A 25,942-nucleotide genomic window follows, 5' to 3' on the forward strand; every position below is an offset into this window, starting at 1 on the left:
GACTAACGCACTAAAATATCTGCAAAATCGTAGTATACACTGATGAATTTAACGCACCACTCAATTTATTTATTTTAAAATTAAATCCATCATCTTTCTTCATAGGTTGGTACTGGTTATTAGGAGCTATTGTAGTCAAAATAAACAATAAATAGTTCTTTGTACTTTAACAACTATTATTCAGAAATCGTGAGATGCGCTCTAGTCACGATTTCTGGATAATCTTCGACTAACGGTCACTAATCACCACACTTAACCACTTTGTACTTTTGTACTGATTAATCCCATTTGTCCAAATAGTGGTAATATTCTGCAACGCCTAAAGATCGCTTTTCTTTCGTTATCTCTAACCAAGACCATAGATAACAAGAATTAATTGAAATTTATTCGGAAACGTGTTTGAATGGTTGAAGACAGGCATTTGAATGAGTATGACAGTGTCAGGGTCATAACATAATTAGAAGAAGGATACCGCGAGCACGAAGTCATCAGGAGACTTAGTATAAATCACTATATAATAGGATTGGTTCTTCGGCGCTCCAGAGAAACAGGACTTCTCACTAAATACCAGGACAGGGTCGACCTAGGTTTATAGACGAGAGAGATATATTCATCCGTCATCAGGCTGTACGAAACCGCAGGATTACGGGAAATGAAATAAGACATGTTCGAAATGTTTCGATTTCCTCCGTGAATATAAGAAGAAAGCTTGGTGAAAATAACATCAGGGCCTCACAGCTCGTAGACCTCTTCTTACCAAGCTCAGAAAATGTCCAGGCTTCAATTCGCATGAGAACATGTGAATTGGACAATTGGAAAACTGGGGAAAAGTTCTCTTTACTGGTGAGGTGAGAGTTGGCCTCAAATCTTCAGATGGGCATAATTCCATTTGGAGACGCTCAGGAGAAAAGTACCGCTCATGCTGTAAGGTTCCACAGGTGGCATTCATTGGTCTTTGATGCTTTCTGCTTTTACAATTATCGTATTTACTATATTGATTCATTTCTAGTTTTATTTTTATCCTACTGATTTATCAAATAAACGCACTAAAACAATAAAGGAAGGGTTTTCATTAGAAAAGTAGTAATCTATAAAAAATTTTACTATCTTAAACAAGCTTTTATGCAATATCTATAAATTATTATATGCTTCCTTTAATTCTTGTTATCATCTAGAATGTTCTTGAACATTGTTAAACATCAAACGAAACAAAAATACACGTTCTAGGCCACAATTATCAGACGGGAGATAAATTTTCTAAAGATAGTACAATCTTATCAGACCAGGTAAAAATTAATTTGGAAAACTTCGTATTTTGTATATGCCCATCATTAGTTGCATGTCTGATGGATGGCACAGTGTGTTTGTTTTTTATAATCGGAAGGCAGAATGAAGGTTAACAATGTTTTAATTGTCTTTATTCATTTTACAGACGCACATACACCGGGCTCACTAAGAATCAACTGCAGACCCAGAATTTTTTTTAATTTTTTTTCTCTGAGGCTTTTCTTGACAAATGCAAACTGCTGATAAAGAGGTCCACCCTGTCGGTTAAACTGATTTGGTATAAAGTAGTAGGTAGGACAGTAATTTTTATGGTTTACATTATCTAGTTGATCGGCTTAAGTTACAGTTAGTCCTTGAGTTACACCTGCATCACGGACACAGGCAATCGAAAGAGTTTTTTAAGGCGATCAAACCAGCAGAATCGAAATGGCTATTCTCTATCTCAAGGAAGGGAATTAGGAGACTGATAGGTATTCTGACGGGCCACTGCCCACTCAGAAGACTTAATGGGTATCCTACCAGATCCCTTTTGCCGCTTCTGCGAAATAAAAGAAGAAACGGCAAGGCACTACCTCGCAGAGTGTGATAGGTATGCTAGGTCTAGATTTGAAATCTTTGAAGGAGAGGACATCACCAAATCACTCCCCGAGATAAAATGGTCCAAAATCTTGGGGTTTGTGAACAAGTCCAAGAGATTTATGCAGGACACGTGAGCCGACCAAGTCCCGGACCTTTTTGGGATGGGGTACGAGTCTACCCAGGCATTAAACCCCTCGGGTCTTGGTCGCCCACCCTGCATAATATATACACCTGCATCAGTGCGATAGTCGGGTGGTAGAAACGAGCCACTGATGACTTGATCTGTGGGCTAATAAGATTTTAGGATCAGATAGTAGGTTAAATTCGCTCTTAACCTTCCAGAGCAGCCCCGAGTGTCATCGAAGACTGCAGCACTTCTTTAGCTCAAGATAGGTTGCTTACATTATCATTGCTGAATAGAGTAATAAGACCGTTTGAACCCAAACTGATTCTAGTTACTAATTTTTCTAGGACTTGACCATTATAGGCTAAACTAATTGGAGGAAAGGATGATGGAAGGTTATAAAGTTTTTGAAGCTTTGGAGTCATCCGTTTAAGGGAATATATTCCCTGAGTGTGGGAAGTAAGTAGGTCTAAGTATTTCTGCGGTAGATCGAAACTAGGCACTTCCTTTAATGCTATATTGTGGTAGGTTCATGCTTATGACTTGAAATCATTGGATGTGAGTGATTTGGATGTAGGGATGAAAGGAGAAGATGCTCTTTGGTTGTATTGATCAAAAACTCTGGTGATATGGGATGCAAATAAGCGTTTTCTTCGTCGTATACAGCCCAAGATCCATTATATCGAAAAGGAGAAGAAACGTATTTAGGATAGGATTCTTTGCATTGTTCCACATATTTGTCCTCCGTAGTTAGTGAACTTGTTCTTGGAACTGTTGCTGTTTCAGGGTCAGTGAACCTGATGTATGTGCGTCTGTAAGATGAATAACGATTAGGACACTTGTTAACGTTCTTTCTGGCTTCCGATTATAAAAAATCCCCTGTGCCATCCATCAGATCAGGGATAGAGATAAATAAGGCGGCCACAAGGCCTTACACCTCAACCTGTGTAGATCTACTGTGCTCCTATATTTTTTATAATTCACTGGTTATCTTGAGGTTGTTAGTCAACCTCCGTAGCTAGCGCTCTTTAGTTTAGGATATTATTTGCAGCTTTTCCTCTCCTAGTTGCAAGAATCTGCACCTACAGCCTCACATATCCTGTATTCTGCGCTCTCTTAATCCTTGCAGTACCTGCACAGTGCTTCTTCTCTCAATACTCCTATCCGGTGCATGTGCCTACTCAGGCCCCAACAAAAGTGCAACCAAAATCGGAGTTCTGTTGCGGTTACTTTCCAGTAATTACTTGATAAGTTTTTTGGATGGCCCTTCTATGAAGTTCTCCACGTGCCTCATGCAAGGGGACTTGCTCTACCAGGTCGGAGCCTAGAGAATTCATACTGGCTTCTTTTTTTGGCCAACATGTCTACTTTCTCATTACCTCAATGTCCAGAATTTCCATGAACCCATGCCAGGTCATTGGTGTTACTGACTTAGGCCTTAAGTACCGCCTGACTATCAGAGAAGAGGCCATCTTTCTAGAATGTGTTCCTAATCTTTTTATCTCTTTGACGCAGTGTTCTATGGCTATGATTTCAGGCTGAAAAACTGCACCATATTTATCTATGTTTAAAGTCAGTTCAGACTTCGAATTCACCCCGAGGACTCCTGCTCCACCTCTATCTGTTTTTGAGTGTATGCCATAAGGAATTGGCCTTCAGAGGTATTCCTTTAGTCTACATGTTTCTTTCTCGTATAAGTAACTCGGTTGGAAAAGTTGTATCTTGGAGTAGTGGCATCGATTGGCATACCTAGTATGGCACCTGCCAGCCCAGAATGGTAGTTAAACGAAAATGTATCTTTCAGTTCCTCAACAGCGCATAAGTTTATTATGTCATCTGACAAAAAGAGTTACCTAGTAAAGATATGTGTGAGTGTTCACTGTATTTGGTGAAAGGGAAGAATGGTTAAGCATGGTTAGTTCTGACATAAAACCAGCTAGATCAAGCGTACCAGGTTCATCGGAAACTAATAAGACCATTTGCTCTACCAGGTTTTGGACTCATTAAGGATCCATTTTTTGTGGCAAGTAGGGTTCGGAGCCTTGGGCCTACTTTTCTAGCAACATGTCTACTTTTTCATAACCTCAATGTCCCGAATTTCCATGAACCCTGCCAGGTCATTGGTGTTACTGACTTAGGCCTTATGTCTCGCCTGTGTTCCTAAACTTTTTATTTCTTTGGTGCAGTGTTAAGTGGCTGCAGCCTTCGATGACTTGGGGCTGCTCTGGAAGCTTAAGAAAGAAGTTAACCTACTATCTGATCCTAAAATCCTATTAAGCAACAGTTTAAGTCATCAGTGGCTCCTTTCTACCACCCGTTTATCGCACTGATGCAGAGGTAACTCAAGGAAGTATCTTAGGCCGATCAACTAGATTATGTAAATCATAAAAATTACTATCTTACCAACTACCTTATCCTAACATTCAATTTAACCTAATCCTACATTTCCGGCAGAATGGCGCCACTCGATCAGCAGTTTGCATTCACCAAGAAAAGCCTTACAAAATAAATAAATAAAAGGAATCGGCTTTCCCTGTTTCACGGTCTGCAGTCGATTCTTCGTGGGCCTGCTGTATGTGCGTCTGTAAGATGAATAACGATAATTACACCCTGGGACAACTAACAATGGGAATATACGAAATACTCGGTTTTTCAAATTTTTACCTGACCTGATAAGATTGTACGTACTATCTTCAGAAAATTTATCAGCCGTCTGATAATTGTGGCCTAGCACGTGAATTTTTATTTCGTTTGATGTTTAATAACGTGCAAGAACGTTCTAGATGATAACAAGAATTAAAGGAAGCATATAATAATTTATAGATATTGCGTAAGAGATTGTTTAAGATAGTAAAATTTTTTATAGGTTACTACTTTCTAATGGAAACCCTTCCTTTATTGTGTTAGTGCATTTTTGTTTGATAAATCAGTAGAATAAAATAAAAGCCGAAATGAATCACTATAGTAAATACGATAATTGTGCCTGCAATAAAATAAAAATAGTTTATTGAGATCAAAGCTGTAATTATGACTCAATATGGTACAAATCCGTCACTTTATCTATTGTATTTTATTCCAAGAAGATATCGCGTTCTACTTTTTTCAACGGGCTGATTAACAATGTGAGATATTTTCAATGAGAACACCCCATAGCCGACGCGAGTTTTGATCCTAATCGGGATTTATTGGATTACTTATGAGTAGTTTAGAGTAATAAAGAGTAATTGGATTTATTTTTTTGATTATTATTATTTTATTTGTACCCTAACGCACATATTACGAAGGAGATTACAAAACTTTGTCACAGCAGTAACACTTATGCCAGCGCTGCACCCGAAGGACACATGCCATGAGAAACCCGCCAACTCAGAGTGAAAGATTAGGGATAAGGATGTCTCGCCATTGCGGCGACGTGGAGGGTTTTTGGGGTGGGGGTGTATAAAGAGGGCTCAAACAAGATTAGGTTGGAAGTTAGGGTGAAACTTTTGGCATCGGGAACGGATCACTTGGTTGATAGAACGAATGATGAAGTCGTTGTGGATAGGAAGGTTAGTGATTTAATAAGGAGCTTTTACGACAGAACCCTACAGTTCCACTCCGTATGTCCAAAGTGGTCGCAGTAAAATCAAAATAAGGTTAGTTTAGTTTTGGCGAACAAGACAGATTTTGGACCTAGAAGTCTTCGTAGCTGTCTAAGACTTTTTTTGAATTGTTGTCTCTTAAGGTGTCTACGTAATTTACTTGAATGGTAGATAGTATTTCTTTGTTACTGTTGAACAGTAGAGAGCAAAATTATTGTTTCAATGTGAACGTACACTGAGTACATTTTTCTTCATTTAGTCTTGTCCTACCCTTTTTGCCCCAGTCTTCGATAACCTCAAGGAGTTCTTGGATATGGGACTTCCTTGGATAGGATTCGAGTTAGAGGACAAATGTGTGGTGTGTAGTGGCCGTTAGTAGGTTTTTAACATCCTACATTTATATAATTTAAAAGATGTTTATAAATCTCAGGCCCTGAAGATGATCTCAATAAAGATCGAAACGTTGGCACGATAAAGAAAATGTTTTTCTAAAACCTACGTCACACCAGACCGCATCTCACGATCACCAAATAATCATTAGAGGACAAAATTGCCAAATTTATTCATTGGTATTTTAGCGCATATCTTGTATGTTTGCTTTCCATCTAGACCCTTAAAGAATCTTAATCTCTTTTATGGCCTTGAATTTTTCTGCATTGAAAGCTGTACTTAGCTCTCTAGTATAGATGACGTCTGCGTAGTCTATTTTAAGTGATCTGTCATACATCATTATATTCAAGGACTTTGGCTCTCCACAGGAACCCTGTAGGCATCCGATGACTTATTCTTTGGTCACGTATATTTGAGAAATGTTTGATAAAGTTGCCAACCATAGGCAAACTAGCAGAATCAAAGGCTTCTTTTACTTCCGTAAGATCGGCAACACGGTTTCTTCAGAGCTGAGGTTTTCTTTAACAAAACAATATCTTTAACTGTAAAAACCGCGATGTATATCCATATATAGCCTAAAGAGCATTACCATAAATAAATAAGCCTTCAGAGCGTATGAAAACCATAAAAGGCCATACATGACCTTATAGGATCATCTCCAATATCTTGAGGCGTTCAAGTCCCCCCTCCAATGCTGCAATTGGAGAGGGCCAAACTCAGAGGAGTGGTAGGTCTACTAACCGATCACTGGCATCTGAGAAAACATCTACACAACATGAGTACAGCGATGATCCCATTTGCAGATTATGTAATGAGGAGGAGGAAACAGCCACTCATATCATCTTCGTATGCGAAGCAACAGCTCAATGGAGATTTAACCTAACGTACGGAAAAAAACTTAGGGAATCAAATTGCAGCAGCGACAGTCAATGACCTGATACTTCTAAGGAGAAGGATTGAGTCTATTGCACTGAACTAAGGAACTAGGAAGGTAGAATAAGCCAGAAGGCTGCAGTGCCTGGGGAGTGCAAACGCAGCTTCCTAGTATCCTTCTTCACCATACCATACCATACCATACCCCCCCTCCAAACGGATTGGTACTCGGTACATGCTTCATAATATGACAGACCGTATTCCAAATATTACTGATTCCAAGTGCTGCACTGATTTTATCGTCCTCCAGGTCATCTCCACTCTTTCACCGCGGTGTGGATTGTGAAGAGCCACTTTTGTCTCAAAGGCGAATAAGATTTTTTCCACTATTGTTATCTCTTTGCAAAAGTTGCTTTGTTGTTGTGTGGTGAGGAGCCTTTTACGGACCTTTTCATCTAAGGTTTGACTGTATCAATCTTCTAACAATCAAGTCAAAGTTTGATATCCCCCGAATTCCAGCGGTAATTTTTTTAATGAAGGAAATTGTTGAATTCCTTGGTGATTCTGGTACGCCTTGAATTTGTCGTCTCGAGTAACTCTCAGTCTCACTGGACCCTCAAATTTGGCTAATAATAAATGCCAAGGCGATGGAGTGCAATTCTCCTCCATGATGGAGAACCATGATTCTGATCGATTAATCGCGGCTTGAAAGACTATTTAGGACAAAAAACTATCAGAGTAAAGAAATTAGACAAACATTGCTACTTCAGGTAAAAAAAAGGTAAAAACCGACAGAAAGGAACAAGAAATGTTTATAATCAAGAAAAATGTCGACCCTTTTTGGTAAACAGTGATTAATATTATTATTAATTAAATGATAAGATTAATCTTCTGCCTCTAACAACAAATAACAACAAATTATAGTATAAGTAACAAATATAAGTAACAAATATTAATATAAGTAACAAATTATATGACTATAATTAAAAACAAAACGTGGGTTAAGGTCACAAACTAAAAACTATCAGGGTGTATAGAATATATAAAGTAATTCCCGTCTTAAAGGAGGGCTTAACGTCCAAGTGCCCGTTGGGTGTCTCAGACGAGGGTTCAGAACCACATTGGAATATGTGGTGCAATTAATCTCAAATAAAATTCCAAATGTTATGCCGGGATTCGAACCCAGAACTGCTACCGTGGCGATTACTTAGTCGGAAGCTCTAACTACTCGGCCACCGCGGTACCACTACTAGTGTATAATAAATTTAGGCCGTTTTGGTCCATCAGGATCGTTGGCGCAGTACACGATATTGAGATTTTAGTTTGGTTTATGGCAAAAAGCGTATTTTATAAAATTAGGCCAGAAAGATAATAGAATGGGACTTTGTACTTATAAAAAAAATGGCAGCCAACAGATTTTAATATATTTTGGATACTCCGGCAAATAAAATCATTAAAAAAACAATAAAATAATAATTAGAAAAGGCAAAAAGATTTATTGCTCAAGGTTTATATTAATGCCCAACCTTGATAGGTGATTAAATTCACTAGATTTCGTGGTCCGCTTGACCAATTAATATCATTCAATTAATTAATTAAAATGGCAAAAAGGAGGGAATATTCAAAAGGCGGGGTTGAGATAGGAAGTTAGTGCCCGAGTGGATGGAAGTCACGATAGCTCAAGTGGCAGAGTAGCGGCGTATCGAGCCGAAGGTCGTGGGTTCGAATCCCGCTCGTGCCATTGACTTTTTTATCTCAACTAAAAACCTTAATTAATTAAACTTCATAGGTGAGTTGTATGTTCCTTTTTGCAATCGTGTTCACCCAATGGATCGGATTAGATTATGGCTAGAGAGGAGGTTAGTTTAGACTCAAATATTCCTAAATGACTTTATTTTCTATAAATTCTACTCTTTCGTAGGAAGTTTGCATGTTTTTGAATTTCAGTCGTGACTTCTCATAAGCTGTGTTTATTTAATAATTTATCACAAATTCATATTCCTTCTGTTGGATGTTTTGACGGGAAAACGAAGCATGATGTACGTGTTGATCTGGTTTATGGTATAAAATGCCTTGTAAAACAAAGTACAGAATGATAGGGATAAGGATAAATGAGGTGGCCACAAGGCCTTGCTCCTCACCCTGTATAGATCTACTGTGCTCCTATATTTTTATAATTTTCTGGTTATCTTGAGGTTGTTAGTGAACCTCCGTAGATAGCTCGCTTTAAGGTTCTTATTTGCAGCTTTTCCGCTTCTAGTTATCTGCACCTACATAGCCTCACAAAAAATATACTGTATTCTGCGATCTCTTAATCCTTGCAGTATCTGCACAGTGTTTCTTCTCTCAATACTCTTATCCGGTGCATGTGCCCACTCAGGCGGCAGAGCCCGACAGAAGTGCAACCAAAATCGAAGTACTGTTGCGGTTACCTTCCAGTAATTACTTGATAAGTTTTTAGGATGGCCCTTCTATGAAGTTCTTCACGTGCCTCATGCAAGGGGACTTGTTCTACCAGGTCGGAGCCTAGAGAATTCATACTGGCTTCTTTTTTTTGGCCAACATGTCTACTTTCTCATTACCTCAATGTCCCTTATTTCCATGAACCCATGCCAGGTCATTGGTGTTACTGACTTAGGTCTTAAGTACCGCCTGACTATCAGAGAAGAGGCCATCTTTCTAGAATGTGTTCCTAATCTTTTTATCTCTTTGGCGCAGTGTTCTATGGCTATGATTTCAGGCTGAAAAACTGCACCATATTTATCCATGTTTAAAGTCAGTTCAGACTTCGAATTCACCCCGAGGACTCCTGCTCCGCCTCTATCTGTTTTTGAGCTGTATGCCATAAGGAATTGGCCTTCAGAGGCAATCCTTTGGTCTACATGTCGCTTTCTCGTATAAGTAACTTCGTTGGAAAAGTTGTATCTTGGATTAGTGGCATCGATTGGCATGCCTAGTATGGCACCCGCCAGCCCAGAATGATAGTTAAACAAAAATGTATCTTTCAGTTCCGCCAAAGCGCATAAGTTTATTATGTCATCTGACAAAAAGTATTACCTAGTAAAGATATGTGTGAATGTTCACTGTATTTGGTGAAAGTTCTGACATAAAACCAGCGAGATCAAGAGTACCAGGTTCATCGGAAACTAATAAAACCTAACGAATCTTTTAATTGCTAAATAACTATTATTTCCTATAAAAACCTTTAATTAATTTCCAAATGTTATATTTTTTTTTAATCAATAGTAATATTTGTGACGGCCTCGTTCCGGATTATTTGAACTGGATAGTTACGCTATTTATCTCGTTATCAGGTCTTCAATTGGCTGTCCTCAATAGGTTGAGGCCGTTTGATGCAATGTTAACAACCTCTGACAGACCGTTTTTAAAAGAAATGCTTTCTTGTAAAAGTCAAACCTTGGCAATATGATTTTACTAATTTACTTTTTGGACAGTAGAAGTCACATTTGGGTAGGGTTAAAGTGACCGCTTTATTGCCAGAGTTTCTGTGATTGTATGATGGTGTTGATTTAAGTATGTTTTTTAATAGATTTTATGTATTGTGATCGTTTCAGGAAAATGAGCGGCCACGGATGCACGGTGGACTCTTCGCTCCCGGAGACGTTTCTGCACGAGAGGATCCTCTTCTCCAACCCCCAGTCGGACCTGATGGAGTACAACCAGCCTCAGGCGCCGGTACGAGACAGCTTGATAGATTTTTACAAAGACGAGGTCGCCCACTGTTCCGGCTTCGTTTGGAAAACGCCCGATGTGCAGCCCAAGAAGAAATCGTCCTCTCTCAAATCTGCCATATCGACCGGTGGCGGGGGGGAAAAGAAGATAGTCCGGTTCGCCGACGTCCTCGGCCTCGACCTCACCGACGTGCACACCTTTCTAGACGAGATACCCAAAATTCCGAAATCTGCGTTCAAAGATTTAAAAAACGTGGACGTCGCTCCGGCCAGCTCTCCCAAACCCGAGAAGACCCTGGTGTCCTTATTTCCCCAACCGGCCTCTCAGAATCAGTTCACGGAGAAGCTCGCTTACAACAAAGTCTGCCTGGAAAACGCCTTCATCACCAACACCATCTCTTTGAACGTGAGAGGCACTATCAGAGTTGTCAACGTGCACTTCGAGAAGAAGGTAACAGTTCGATACTCCACGGACAAGTGGAAAACCTTCGTGGACACCATCTCACAGTACTTGGAAGGATCTTCGGATGGGTTTTCCGATAGGTTTTCGTTCACGCTGCCCGCCTCGGACATGAGCGTCGGACAGAGGATGGAGTTCGCGATCAAATACAACGTCTTGGATACCGAGTACTGGGATAACAACTCCGGGATCAACTACGTCTTCCAGTGTATGCCCGACTCGCCACCTAAGCTCACCTCCTCCCACATCCCATCCACTACCGCTCTCGAAAACTGGGGATTTTTCTACTAGCAAAAACACTTTCTAGTCTATGTAAATAAGGAATAAACTCTCTAGGAGGTTTAATCAATATATATTTAGGTTATTTTTTTATAATATTTTGAAGTTTAAAATTTTTTAAAAAGAATTGTATTTATAGATTCGTTATTGTTGTTAAATTTTATCTTTTTTTCTATTGAGACTGATTTTTTTTTGTTATAAATAATAGACTGTTGTTAGAAGAAGTACAGTTATATCGATTGTTTAGTTAGGCAAAGCGGTAAAAGAAACGAAAACAAGCAAAAACACTCAAGTGGTAAGACTGTGCGCTTAATATTTTTACAAAACAAAAACTGTAAAGGTTTTTCTAACCTCCAAAAGAAAAACACTTAAACTACAAAACTACAATTTTAGATATATTATTACATTGTAAATTTCTATTTTTAAATTAATTCGGTTTTTAAATTTCATAAAATGTACAGGGAAATAACATTAACAAATGTTCTGTTGTAAATATAAAATAATTATATTTCTCCTACATAATATTAACTTTGATGTAAAGTGAAAAATAATTAAAATTTAAAGTAGATGTTACAAAAAGATTTGATGGTGTCTTCCACTGAGGGTAATTATTGTAGTTTTTGTATTTGTTTGCAGTACCTGACCATTTAAATGTAATTATACAGTCGACTCTCGATAACTCGAACCTTAATAACTCTAATTTTTTCAAATCCCCATCGTTTTCCTATAGTGTTTCTACACATTTTTACCTCTATAAGTCGAACATGTTGAAATGGCAACCTATATTAGACGAATTTTCATTGTAAGCACATGCGACCAGCGCCATTTCTTTATCTAATGGGCTCTAGCCCGCTCTCTCAACAGTCCTGCACGTACACCAGATTCTTCATTTGTATGAAAAAAAAATGAAAAGTATGACGTTAAACGTGAAGGAGAAAGGCGCTACTTGAAGAAAAGACATCGTCAAAAAAGTCGGCATACCGCCAAACACCTTATCCACAATTTAAAAAAATAGGGTTAAGTATGACGCAGCGAGTTGATTAGCCGGTTCAATACCTCCAACCTCGATTAATCGAAAAACTCGATAACTCGAATTTGTATTTTCCCCCAAGATTCAAGTTATATATAAATAAATAAAAACACTTTTGAATAAAAATATTATTTAAAACTGGTCTTATTAGACCAACCATTAATTTTACAATTTTACATTGGTACAATAAGATTTACATTTCACTATTCACTATTCATTTTTACTACACAATTTCATAAGGCTTTGTTCTTTTTAGTCTTCTGACTATGTTTCTGTTATGTAAGAGTTTGGTCGCTTCCACATTCTCGTGCTGGCTGAGGCGAGCCTGGTGTTTGGCGGCAAATCTTTGTATTTACGCCGTGACTTCAGGGATCTTAAGATCCCTGTGTAAGTCCTTATGTACCAAGGTGCATTGACCATGTTACGTAAGATTTTATTTTGGAGTGTTTGTATGATTTTGATATTGCTGTGTTTGGTACAACCCCATAGTTGAATACCATATGTCCACATAGGCTTTATGACTTGTTTATATAATAATATTTTATTTTGTATAGCAAGATTGGAGCCACGTCCTATCAACCAGTATAGTTGTCTATACCTTAAACCTATTTCTGTCCTTTTTTTCTTCACGTGTTCTTTCCATCTCAGCTTGGCATCTAAGGTCATTCCCAGATATTTAGCTGTATTGCTGTATGGTATAGTAGTTCCATCGATTGTGAGCGACGGAACATGGTCCACCTTTTTGTTTGTAAAGATTAGATGAACTGATTTATGCTGATTTAGCTTGATTTTTCATTTTTTTGTCCATTCGTTTATCTTATTACATGCATTTTGGAGGATTATGGTTGAGTGGGTGACAGTCGGTCCTAGTGATATCACCGCTGTGTCATCTGCAAACGTTGCAATTTTTAATCCATCTATTTCCGGAAAATCACTGGTGTATAATAAGAAAAGCAGTGGACCTAATATGCTACCTTGTGGCACTCCTGCATTTATTGTTTTTAATTTTGAATATTGATCTTCTTGTTTGACTCTAAACAGTCTGTCAGTTAGGTAGGAACTGATAATATCGACATACTGCTTGGTAGCACACCTTTTAGTTTATTGATGAGTCCTTCGTACCAGACTTTGTCAAAACTTGTGAAGATAGCAGAACAAATTTGTTTTTCTTAAAGAGATTTTTCTATTACGTCCGTTACTCGGTGAATTTGATCTATTGTTGAATGTCTTGTTCGGAATCCAAATTGGTGGTCAGGAATTTTCTTTTTTTCCACGATGTGCTTTATTCGTTTTAATAATAATTTTTCGAAGAGTTTAGACACTGTTGGTAGTAGCGATATTGGTCTAAGATTTGACCTCGTTCGCCGGTTTTCCTATTTTTCTTATCATAATGACTTCTGCGAATTTTCAGATGCTGGGAACATATTTCAGTCTGATTGCAGCATTAAATAGGTATGTTAGTTTAACTATATCCTTTTTTGGCAATTGCTTTAGTATTTCTCCAGTGATAAGGTCATATCCTGGAGTCTTTTTAGCAGGTAAATTTTTAATTTCTTGTGCTACTTCTTTAGATGAAACTAGCTTTATATTTTTTTCTTGTGGTGTGGTTGTTACTTCAAGTAAGTAACAACAAACACCTTATCCACAATTTAAAAAAATAGGGTTATGATGCAGCGAGAGGATTATACCTAGGATACCTAGAACCTCAATTAGTCGAAAAACTCGATAAATCGAATTTGTATTTTCCCCCAAGATTCAAGTTATATATAAATAAATAAAAACTGTATAGGAACCCTTTTGACTTTTGAATAAAAATGAATTTTTTTTAATAAATTGAAAGTAAATTTACTATGCATTAATATACCAACTGATTTGACAGTTAACCTGCCGCCAGAGTGATGGTGGGATGTAGACGTGTATACAGGGTGTCCTTTTTAGACTGGCCGGCTGAATTTTTCTTGAAATATTTTTTAAAGTAGTTTCAAATTTTTACCTTTTTTGGAGGAAAATTACGCAGAGTACCACAGGCGCAGTTCAACTACAAAATTTCAAATAAGTACCTCTACATACCCTAAACATCTTGACACATCATTTTAAAGGAATTTTTACCCGGAAAATAATGGTGCAATCGAATTTTAAATTGGTAAAAAAATGATAAAGATATGGCAAAAAGTTTGATAAAAAAAAATTGGTTTGCTGTTTACAATCACATTTCATGTTCGAACTGCTTGTCTTAGTAAAGATTATTCATTATTCACCGGTGCCCGAGTCAGGGGCCATGGATTAACAAGCATTTTCTATCCTTGTCGACTGCTTCAACTAACGTTGCTGCGTTATGATTGGCGACATTGGTTTTAAAATGACCCAACAGAAAATAGTTCAGTGGGTTTAAATCGGGTGACCGTGGAGGCCAAAAGATCGGGCAATACGGCCATATCCACCTATCCCGGTATAAGACGTCGCACTTGCAAAAAATTATATGCTGGACATCCATCAAGCTGGAGAATCATCCTTTGTCGTTGTTGCAGAGGAATATCATTAAATAGGTAAAACCTCTCTCAAAAAATTGAGGAACTGAGCATAATTTAAATGATTTTCGTAGAAAAAAGGCTCAATTAATTTATTTCCGGAAATCCCCACCAAACGTTGATACAGTGAACCAACTGATGATGACAAGAGAAAAGTTCCTTTGGCGTTCCATACATCCTACGGACTGATGAATCCAAGTTCACCTCTAATGGAGGTATAAACCGTAAATCTTGTCACATCCGGGATTGGTGGATAGGACTTCATGGCCCGATGTTTGGTCTCCTCGGCCACCTGATTTAACTCCACTTAACTATTTTTTGTTGGGTCATTTAAAAACCAATGTCGCCAAACATAACACCAAGCTCAGTTGAAGCACTAAGACAAAGGATAGAAAATGTCAATCTGACTATCACTCTGAGCACTAGTGAAGAGTGGTTCAAAAGAGCAAATCTTCGATCTTTACGCAAAGCAGGCAGTTCGAACATGAAATGTAATTAATATTGTAAACAGCAAACCAAATCTGTTTTTTCGTCAAACTTTTTGCCATATTCGGAAATCGTGAGATGCGGTCTGGTATGATGTAGGTTTCAGAAAAACATTTTCTTTATCTTGTCCACGTTTCGACCTTTATTGAGTCATCTTCAGGGCCTGGGATTTACAAACATTGTTTAATGGCCGTTAGTTAATGATTATTTGGAGATCGTGAGATGCGGTCTGGTGTGACGTAGTTTTTTTCACATCCTACATGTATTTGTTAAATTTAAACTATGTTTGTAAATCCCAGGCCCTGAAGATGGTCTCAATAAAGATCGAAACGTTGGCACGATAAAGGAAATGTTTTTCTGAAACCTACATCACACCAGACCGCATCTCACGATTTCCGAATAATCATCGACTAACGGTCACTAATCACCACACATTTTTGCCATAACTTTGCCATTTTTTGACCAATTTAAAATCTGATTGCACCATTGTTTTCACCGTAAAAATCCTTTAAAATTATGTGTCAGGATGTATAAGGTCGTATTTGAAATTTTGAAGTTGTACTGGGCCTCTTGTACCCTGTCTAATTTTTCTCCAAAAAAGGTAAAAATTTGATACTAGACTAAAAAGTCATTATTAAACAAGTATTTCTAGTTTTTTATAGCATTATTGATTTCAGAGAAATTCAGCCGTATCATCTTAAAAGGCCATTCTGTATATTTATTTTCCCTTAATGCGCAAACTTCATAGATGGTCTGTGTGTTAATTTTATTAAATCGTTCCTTTCCTAAGTTCTATGTAAGATTACCAGGGATATAACTCTTGATAGCCGGTTAAATCGTCTTTTAAAAACGGAGGCCAGAATGATAAATAAAAACATTTTTTTGATCATTGTCACTCTTTCATCTGTTTTCTGCGTGCTATTGTTATCAATTGTAAGGAGTTGTGTAAATACACTCGAAGACTAAAAAGCCCTGAAACTCGTATTTGATTGTTTATTTTAACACAGATTGTCCAATTTAACGCGCCACTCAATTTATTTATTTTAAAATTAAATCCGTTATCTTTATTCGTTTGTTACAGGCAACTGGGAGCTATCATAGTCAAAATAAACAGTAACTAAATAATGCTTTGCTTCATTACTTTGTTTATTTTGTACTGATTAATTCATTTGTACTTTAGTGACTGGGAGTTTTGTGGCCCTGAAAAGGGTCGGTGTTGTGTAAAGATGCCGTGACGATGGTAGAGCTCGAGACTGTGCGAGTGGGTGTTGTGTGACTGAGTACCGTTGGCTAAGGTCCGGCGTGCCGTGAGCCGGTTGACTCCACAGAAGCCGAAGGTGCAGCAGTGCAGCAATTAGCCGAGGGGCAGCAGAAGGCGTTAATGGCCAAGTCAGCCGTCTTAGAATAGGGCGCTATTCTTTTCACAGATGAGGGACGGCTTGGTTTGTGGCAATCATATGACAAGGACTGTGTATGGAGAAAACCAGAAGAACGCTTTGCTGAAAGTGAATTGAGTCAGTTATGGTATGGGGAGTTTTTGTGGGCCTGACAAGGGTTGAGAGAAGCCGTGACGAGACAGTGAGAGTGGCGCCGTTGGTTGTGGTGGGTGACAGAGTAAACCGTTGGCTAAGGTCCGGGGGGCCGTGAGTCGGTTGACTCCACAGATGCCGAAGGTACTGGAGTGCAGCAATTAGCCGAGGGGCAGCAGAAGGCGTTGGCCAAGTCCGCCGTTCAGAAGACGAGGTCAGGCTAATGCTGCGAGTACTCTCGACGGTGTTCCATTACGGACAGTTCGTCAGGTTGACGAGTCTGATTCCAACGGGGCAGTGCCCCTGCTTATATAGGGAAGAGCTCTACTCTGATTGGCTGCAGAGTGGAGGGCGAGAACATTCCATAAGTCGTAGTGGCATCTAGCGGTATCGTGGAAACTAACTAGTGGCCTCTACAGTGCAAAAAGTAGCATTATGCCCTTCCATACTTCTACGCCTAAAGAACTCTTTCAGTTAATCTTTCGTCGCTTCCGAGAAATAGGACTTCTCACTAGAAGGCCAGGACAGGGTCGTCCTAGGTTTATAGACGAGATTATATGCATCCGTCATCAGGCTCTACGAAACCGCAGGATTACAGGAAATGAGATATGTTCGAAATGTTTCGATTTCCTCTGGGACTGTACGAACAAGGCTTGGCGAAAATAACATCAGGGCCTCCACAGCTCTTGGACCTCTTCTTACCACAGCTCAGAAAATGTCCAGGCTTCAATTCGCATGAGAACATGTGAATTGGACAATTGGAAGATTGAGGAAAAGTTCTCTTTACTGATGAGGTGAGAGTTGGCCTTAGATCTTCAGATGGGCGTAATTTCACATGGAGATGTTCAGGAGAAAGGTACACCCCAAGCTGTAAGGTTCCCCAGGTGGCATAGGTCATGTTATGGGGTGGACGAAGCACGCACATCGGTGAGAGTTTCTTGCTAAATAATAATGCCCTCTAGAGCACTATCTAGATGGCTATCTCAATGAGGTTGGAATTGAGTACTTAGTGTGGCCAGCTCGAGTCCAGATTTTTTTTACATGCAAAATGTGAATAAACCTAAATACATTAAAATTAAGGATGGTGCGTTTACTTTGTCCATCAGAGTATATATATTTTTATCGTTTAATTAATTACAACATCATTATTTTATTGTAAATCAAATTAAACGAGACAAAAAAGAAGTGTCTGTTAATAAAACTTATTTAATTTTGATGGTATGAAAGAAAACTCACCAAAACATCGGAAAATCATTTAGTGTTAGATTAAAATTTAACTAGCAATTTATTAACTGGTTTTGCTCTTAATAATACGTCTGGCCTCGTAATAAAAGGAAAAAATGGGACGACAGCTTCCAGAAGAACTTCCTCAATGCACCTTACTGCAGTCAAAGATCGGTAAGGGCATGTATTTCACCCCGTACCATACCTGTCTTTGAAGAGGTTGTAAGACATGGCACATGAAGCAAATCGTTCCTCACGTCTTCTTCACACGGCCACGGTCATCTGATTTCCACCAACCAAACCGGCACGACAAATCGAAGAAGAATCCTGGAGGAAGTCATATAATGGTATGGTATACACATGGTTCCAAAACAAATGAAGGAACCTGATGCGTTTTCTGTACAGGCCAAAAATATGAGCAATCAAACTCATTAAGGAAGTATACCTCGGTCTTTCATGCCGAAATATATGCCATCAATGATTGTGACTTAAAAATCTTAAAAGTGGTTATAATAAAAAAATCTGACGAAAAATCCTTATAAGATCGGATAGACATGCAGCTATTAAAGCATTAGCATGTTAAAAAAAATTACTTCAAAACTAGTCAGTGAATGCATCCAAAACCTCCAAAATCTGGGAAAACCCAACAAAGAAATTTTGGCTAATGAAAAGTCAATCGCACTGGTCAGAGGGCGATCTGCAAGATCATGGCTTTGAACTTAATTCTTGGTATAACAGAAACAAACACAGAATCCTCCATCGCAGAATGGATCTAAAAAACAAAACAAAAGGAGAATTGGATCAATTCTAGGAGTGCTAGACATAGTAAGCTTGTGCTAAAACAACCGTCACCAAGACTGGCAAACTGACTGCTACAATTAGACTGCTAAACTCAGATGATAGGACTATCGGTCACTGGCATCCGAGAAAACATCTATACGACATGTGTTTATTCTATGATGACCTCACTTGTAGGTTATGCAATGAAGAGGAAGGAATCATCCATCATCTTCGATAGCGTAGCAACTGTTCACACGTGATATCACCTGGGATACAAAGAAAACTCATGGAAAGAAATTGAACGACTATCAATGACCTAGTGCTTCTTATAAGAAGGATCGAGTGGATTGCACTGAACGAAGGAACAAGGAAAGTACATTAAGCCAGAAGGCTGTAATACTTGGAGAACAAACCCCCCTTCCTAGTATCTATCATCATCATCACCTTTGGAGAGAACAGCCAATTGTTCAGTGTGCAAGCGAGATGCTGATTTGCGAATAGTCGCCTTTCTACTCGATGCCTCTCCAGTAGTAGAGAACCTGATGCGGGACTAGACTATTCTCAGGAAGCATTATGATGACTGTTTTAGAGCTCACCCTTACATGGTCCGTTTGGAGTTAACTGCTTATCAAGGAAGTCATTAAATGACGGTTCCGTAGTGCGATCGTACATCGTGAACGGCCACAATACTTCTCTTCGATCCGTTGGCCTAAACCGCTGAAGATCTTCGTGGATGGTAGAGCGCGGTACACCCAGGACTTGTACTTATAACAGACGCTCCGTTCGGACTAAACCTTTTCGACTTAAAATTAAATGAAAAAACTTTTTTACTCAAATTTATTGTTCTATCAAGAAAACAGTTAAAAAGTTGCCCCGGGAAAGGATGAAATTGAACTGATTTTCTTTATTTTTAATCTAAAGAGTATAAAATGCCATTTTATCCTTAACACCATAGAATTCAAGCTAATTAATTTATAAAACGTTTTAACAAAAAAATGTAATTTTTGATATAGGGTATAATTAGCCGCGTACCAATTTCAAATTTGATCTCTATGCAGTGAAACTTGGCGTACAAATTTATTAAAACTATTCCTATGTTCAGAGGACGCCATCCTGCCGCGGGTTTCGATTGAGAAAGTAGACCGGAGAGTTTGGGTCTCGGGCGACATGGTAATAAGCATAAATTAAAGAAAAAAAAATCCGGTTCTACCTATCAAATTCAGTCTTGACCGGGCGATTTTGAGAAAATAACACCTTACCATGTTGAAAACAAGTTGAATGTTTAACACTTTATTTAATATTGATTAAATTCCATTATGAGAGAAAATTTAACTTTTTTAAGTGTAAGAGCCAGGGTCATGAGAATCTGGGAACGAAACCGATCCTTTTCTTTCACGGGTGAGGTAAAGTACGTGACTTCGCATTCACATTTACACATTTGACAAGTCATGCCTGTAAAATACTTTCTCTTCATAGGACAACACCGGCCTTTTTTTAAAAAGCAAGCTGCTTTGCATGTAGACCATTAAGGTCATAAGTCCCAACAGCAGTAACGAAGTATCCGAAGCGGTTAATCAACGGAAAGAACGTTAAGATCGTTTAAGCTCCATGGGCAGTAAAAAACTCCTTCGGCTGATTAATGCCACGGTTATAAATAAACCACTTCCTGACTCGCCCACTGGAAAAAGGCTCAGGTTTAATATGCAATCGAATGGTGGGGTTTAAAAATAGGCGGACTGGAATTTCTTAGACGCCCACCGGCGCTTTCGCTTTAAACGACAAGTTTCTACAAACAGAAAACATGACAGGCTGTAAAGTAAATAAAACAAATACAACAAACTTTAAGTCGGTTGTCTCTCCGTTAGCAAAACGCTAGTTAACCGTTGAAAGCGCCATTCATTAATGGAAAATGAATCCTCGGAAGGATGAAGGCACATATTATTTAGGTATTAAAATGGAAATGTACACATGGATATACAAACATTTTTGCACAACGTTGATTTTTGGTAACAACTGAGTGCAATAGTTAGGGTTAGGGCTAGGAAGTATTAGACTTAGGTTAGGGACGGGTTTGGTTCTGGGTTAGGGTTAAGACTAGTGACGTTTTAGGTTAGGGATGGGGTTAGATTTAAGGCTAAGATTTAAAAATTGGTTGTGGTTAGGTATAGGGATGGGTTTTGTTAAAGAGAAGATTAGGGTTAAGATTTGTTTTTGGGGCAGTTATGGTTAGAATTAGTGTTAGGAACAGGCTAGGATTAGGGCGAATTTAGATTAGGGACAGGATAGGTTAAAGTTAGAACAAGGCTTAGGGACGAAATAGCCTGTTTATGGAAGGTTTAGGTTTAGAGACACGTTTGGTTAGGGTTGAGATTAAGGATGGGCTAATACTTAGGGATGAGTTAGGTTTTTAGGTAAGTAAGGAGTTTAAGTTTAGGAACAAGTTGGAGGTTGGGATTGGGGACGTGGTAGGTTAGGATTAGATTTAAGTTAGAGACGGGATAAGTTAGGTTAAGATTAGTACGGTTAGGATTAGTTGGGTTAAAGGATAGGGATAAAGTTTAAAGGTGGCCATTCACGATCACTCCAAATGGATCCGCGCCAAGCCGGCAGCTCCATTTGGAGTGCCTGAAATTTGAGGGGCATTCACGACCGCTCCACANTACATAGAATTAGGCTAGATTAGGAATCTTTAGAAAAACAGGTTAGGATTAGATACTGGCTAGGGTTAAGTTTAAAGACGAGTTAGGTTAAGGACGAGGTTAAGTTAGGATTGTTAGGGCTAAAGAAACCACCGAGGTTTTTTTTATAGAACCCATTTATAGAACCACTTGTAAATAAATTAATTGTTTTTGACATTGTTTGCCCAATCAAATCTTATTATAAGACAATTACATTGAAAAGCTTGTTTTCCCATGTGCTTGGGTTTGAAAAAAAAAGGGTTTAGGGGGTTAGTTCGGTAGGTTTAGGGATGGGAAGTTGAAAGACGAGTAAGTTAGGGTTAGGTTAATGGGGACTTAAAGTAAACCCCTCAAAAAACCACCTTAATTGCTTTCACCAAGAAAAGAAATATAGAAATACAAGGATTACGCTTCTATAATGAAATGCTGCTTTTAAAAAATGAGGTCAAATATCTAGGAATAATCTTTGACAAGAAACTAACCTGGAATCCTCACCTGCAACATACAAGCGAAAAGTAAAATATCGCTAATGACCTCAAGAAGGACCTTAGGCAAATCCTGGGGACTAAAACCGAAAATGGCCTATTGGCTATATACGGCAGTAATAAGACCCAGAATAACCTACGGATCACTAATCTGGTGGAACAAAGCTCAACAAAAAGTAGCTACCCAAACATTAGGCAGCTTACAAAGATTAGCAAACCTATGTATCACAGGGGAGATGAGAACAACCCCTACGCATTAGAAACCTTGCTAAACCTACCTCCACTAGAAATATTCATACAAGGAGAGGCTAGGAAAAGCTCATTTAGGCACCAAAAACAATTAAATTGGAAAGGAACCAAACAATTCGGGCATACAACCATAATCAATAAAATCAGACACCCATTATTAGAAATGGGGACTGACTACATGATTCCAGAAACAATCTTCACAACTCCCTATAAAATCTCAACAGACTATAAAGGAGAGGAAGAACACAGGAAAGCACCAGATACAATGATATGGTATACGGATGGCTCCAAAACAAACGAAGGAACCGAATCAGGCGTTTTCTGTACAAGCCCAAAACATGAGCAATCAAACTCATTAGGGAAGTTTACTTCGGTCTTTCAAGCAGAAATACATGCCATCAACGCTATGCCCTGGAAAATCTTAAAAGAGGTTACACTGACAAAAAAAATCCTCATAAGATCTAATAGCCAAGCAGCTATTAAAGCATTGGCATGTAAAAGAATTACATCAAAGCTATTCAGTGAATGTATCCAAAATCTCCAAAACCTGGGAAAACACAACAACCTGATGATATCTTGGGTGCCAGGGCACAGAGGAATTCTGGGTAACGAAGAAGCAGACAAACTGACCAGAGGAGGATCTGCAAGACCATCCATAGGCCCGAACCTATCCTTGGGTTAACAAAATCAAACATAGAATCCTCCATCGCAGAATGGATCCAAACAAAACAAAGAGAGAAGTGGATAAACTCTAGCGGTGCTAGACATAGTAAACTTATGATGAAACAACCCTCCCCAAAATTGGCAAAAACACTGCTACAATTGGAGAGGGCAAAACTCAGAGGAGTGGTGGGACTACTAACCGATCACTGGTATCTGAGAAAACATCTACACAACATGGGTATATACAGCGATGATCCCATTTGCAGATTATGTAATGAGGAAGAGAAAACAGCCACTCATATCATCTTCGAATGCGAAGCAACAGCTCAATGGAGGTTTAACCTAACGTTCGAAAAAGACTCAGGGAACCAAATTGCAGCAATAACAGTCAATGACCTGATACTTCTGAGAAGAAGGATTGAGTCTATTGACTAAACTAGGGAACTGGGAGGGTACAATAAGCCAGAAGGCTGCAGTGCCTGGGGAATACAAGCCCCGCTTCCCAGCATCCCTTCCACCATACCATACCGTAGGGTTAGGTTCCAGTGCCAATAAGTGGCCCAATGCCGGTTCAGCATGAAATAGCAAGCTGTTCAATTCATGCTGACCATGTTTGTTACCTAAGCCCTAACGGCTAACAGTCAGTAACTTAACAATTGACACAGGTCCACCTCCGTCAGTTCGATCAATGTTAAATAGCAGATTGTAACAGCCCTACGTTGTTTTTTTCTCGATTAACAGGGTTAACACAAAGATCGTGAAAACGCCTAAATTGTAACGTTAATCGTGATTTTGTGTAGCCATAAACGATTTCTATCTTTAAACGCTTTTTTCCTATAAAGCCCTGTTTTATAGGTGGTCTGTGTGTTGATGTTTTAAATCGTCACTTTTTATGAATCGCTGCATAGCACAAACTGACTAAAGTGTATTATTTAGTTACTAAACCCAGTGTAAAATGTTTATAAACGATATAAAACGAGGAGTATAGATTTATTTTGATATGGCAGAATACATTTGTGAATCACATGTCAGTATGATAAACAGAGATTTTAATTTTAATTTGCCGAGCTGACCTCTGGTTTAAGAGATATCATTGATTCGAGTGCACTGTGATGCAACAGTGTCTTTTTATAGAACCACTTGTAAATAAATTAATTGTTTTTGATATTGTTTGCCCAATCAAATCTTATTATAGGACAATTACATTGAAAAGCTAGTTTTCCCATTTGTGTGCTTGGATTTGAAAAATCGAATGTTCCGTGATTATTTGATAAGTACAATGAAATAGACAGATCAGGATGATACCGTTGAAGATAAAATATTAAATCTAAACGGTCTATGAAAAACAATCAACTCCTAATTTAATTGGGCTATTATTACAATATATTCAACATTTCTGAACAATAACTCAATATTTTATGGTTTTCATTCGAGGGAAAATATTACTAAAAAGAAAAAGAGTTCGTGTTCATCTGCAAGGAAGTTTACATACTAACACAGTTATGTTTGAATAAAACCGATAATATTTGTTTTCTAATTGATAATTTTTTGTAATAAACTCTCGACGGTGGAGAAGTTTCCTCTACAAGTGCTGCAAGGAGCTTTGACTACAGGGCGAAGGGATTATACAAGAGTATGGCTGTACTAATCAGCAAAGCCAAGCTGACCTACTACCAGATGAATCAGTAAATCACACCAAATTTTTTTTTAAAATATATATTTATATCCTGTACAATATCCAAATATCCTGTATGAATTATACGCATTAATTGTTCTTAATGGCATAAAATCCCGGGCAAAACACTAGCACTACGGCCAGCACTAACACGTATACGGAGGGCTTGTGTAATGAGAACCAATGAGGCGACGTGGAGGATCCTTGGGATGGGAAATGTTGAGAGAGCTTGAGCCGTAGGGTTAGGATTGGTTGAAAGATCGGAGTAAAACTTTGGAAGCGGAAACGGATCAGTTCTTTGTCGAAGGGAATGTTAAGGACATTGTTGATAGTGAGGTTGGAGACATAGTAAGGAATTGGGAGAATTCTTCTGAGGACTATTGATTGTAACGAGTCTTTGAAGGTTTGATAGCTTGGTGGTACCACACAGCTCCGTTCTTGTCCAAATAGGTCCAAGTAATACTTTGTACAAAGTTAATTCGTTCTTTACCTTTATGTGTGATTTTGGTCCTGTAAGTGAAACCCGCTTCCTAGTACCCTCATCACAATCATCGGTCTTATAAGTATATAATTCTTCGTAAGGTATAAATCTATCTATCTATTTACTTTTGTCTTTTGTGTCTTGTTTGAAGAATATCTAGGTACAGCCCTTTAGTTGAGTAGATATCGGTTGTTCTTTACTAATAACGTGTAGATGTGGGCAACGATGTTTGTTTATCGTGAGCGTAATTTGGGTGAATTTGCCCTCGTTCGGTTACTACATCTTCCACATTGTGCACCTTCAAATTGAGCGCCATTAAAAAACCATCTTCTCATTGGAGCGTCGCGTTGGCGGGGTTCACTTTTGTAATTCATGTCGAGAGACGTGTTTGTAGAAACCCTTCAACCTGATTATAAGCTAAAGGGCTCGAAATCCGGATTGTTGCGAAACACTTGTGAGTAGGAACCATCTTTTTAAAAAGGATTGAACTCCACCATTCATAATTTCTATTGTGCACCGTTATTCAATGAGCTCAAGATGCTCCAGGAAATGGAGGTGGCTTGGGTACGATGGGAGTTCGAAGATAAAATTGTAATACGTCCTCGTAGGTTATAAGGATGGTGTTGATGTATCGGCAGGACAGCAGTATAAATGGTATGTAAGCTGGGAGCTACTCCTGAGAGAGGAAAAGCCAAGGCCTGAAGGATTCACCCTAGGGCTTTTAACAAAGCATTGAATCAAATAAATAGGCTAAAAAGCTTTAGATAAAGATGACCGCATCGGTTTAGGCGTTGAAAAGGCGCACATCACTGTAAGGTGAAGGTTCCGGGTTCGAATGCAGCGCCCCTGCATTCGAACCCGACATACTT

General features: G+C 38.6%; 1 protein-coding gene across 1 annotated transcript in view; it reads left to right on the forward strand.

Annotated features, from left to right (window-relative positions):
• LOC106663523 (glycogen-binding subunit 76A) overlaps positions 1–11,505 on the forward strand; it is a 36,455-nt gene extending 24,950 nt beyond the window's left edge. Inside the window, exon 2 of the mRNA XM_014388409.2 lies at positions 10,410–11,505. Within this exon, the coding sequence (XP_014243895.1) occupies positions 10,414–11,277 (864 nt within the window). The 5' untranslated portion in view covers positions 10,410–10,413 and the 3' untranslated portion in view covers positions 11,278–11,505. The remainder of the gene's footprint in view (positions 1–10,409) is intronic.
• Positions 11,506–25,942: the final 14,437 nt, after the last annotated feature.

This window comes from Cimex lectularius, unplaced genomic scaffold (assembly GCF_000648675.2).
Source record: "Cimex lectularius strain Harlan isolate CLEC.00 unplaced genomic scaffold, Clec_2.1 scaffold334, whole genome shotgun sequence".
NCBI lineage: Eukaryota > Metazoa > Arthropoda > Insecta > Hemiptera > Cimicidae > Cimex > Cimex lectularius.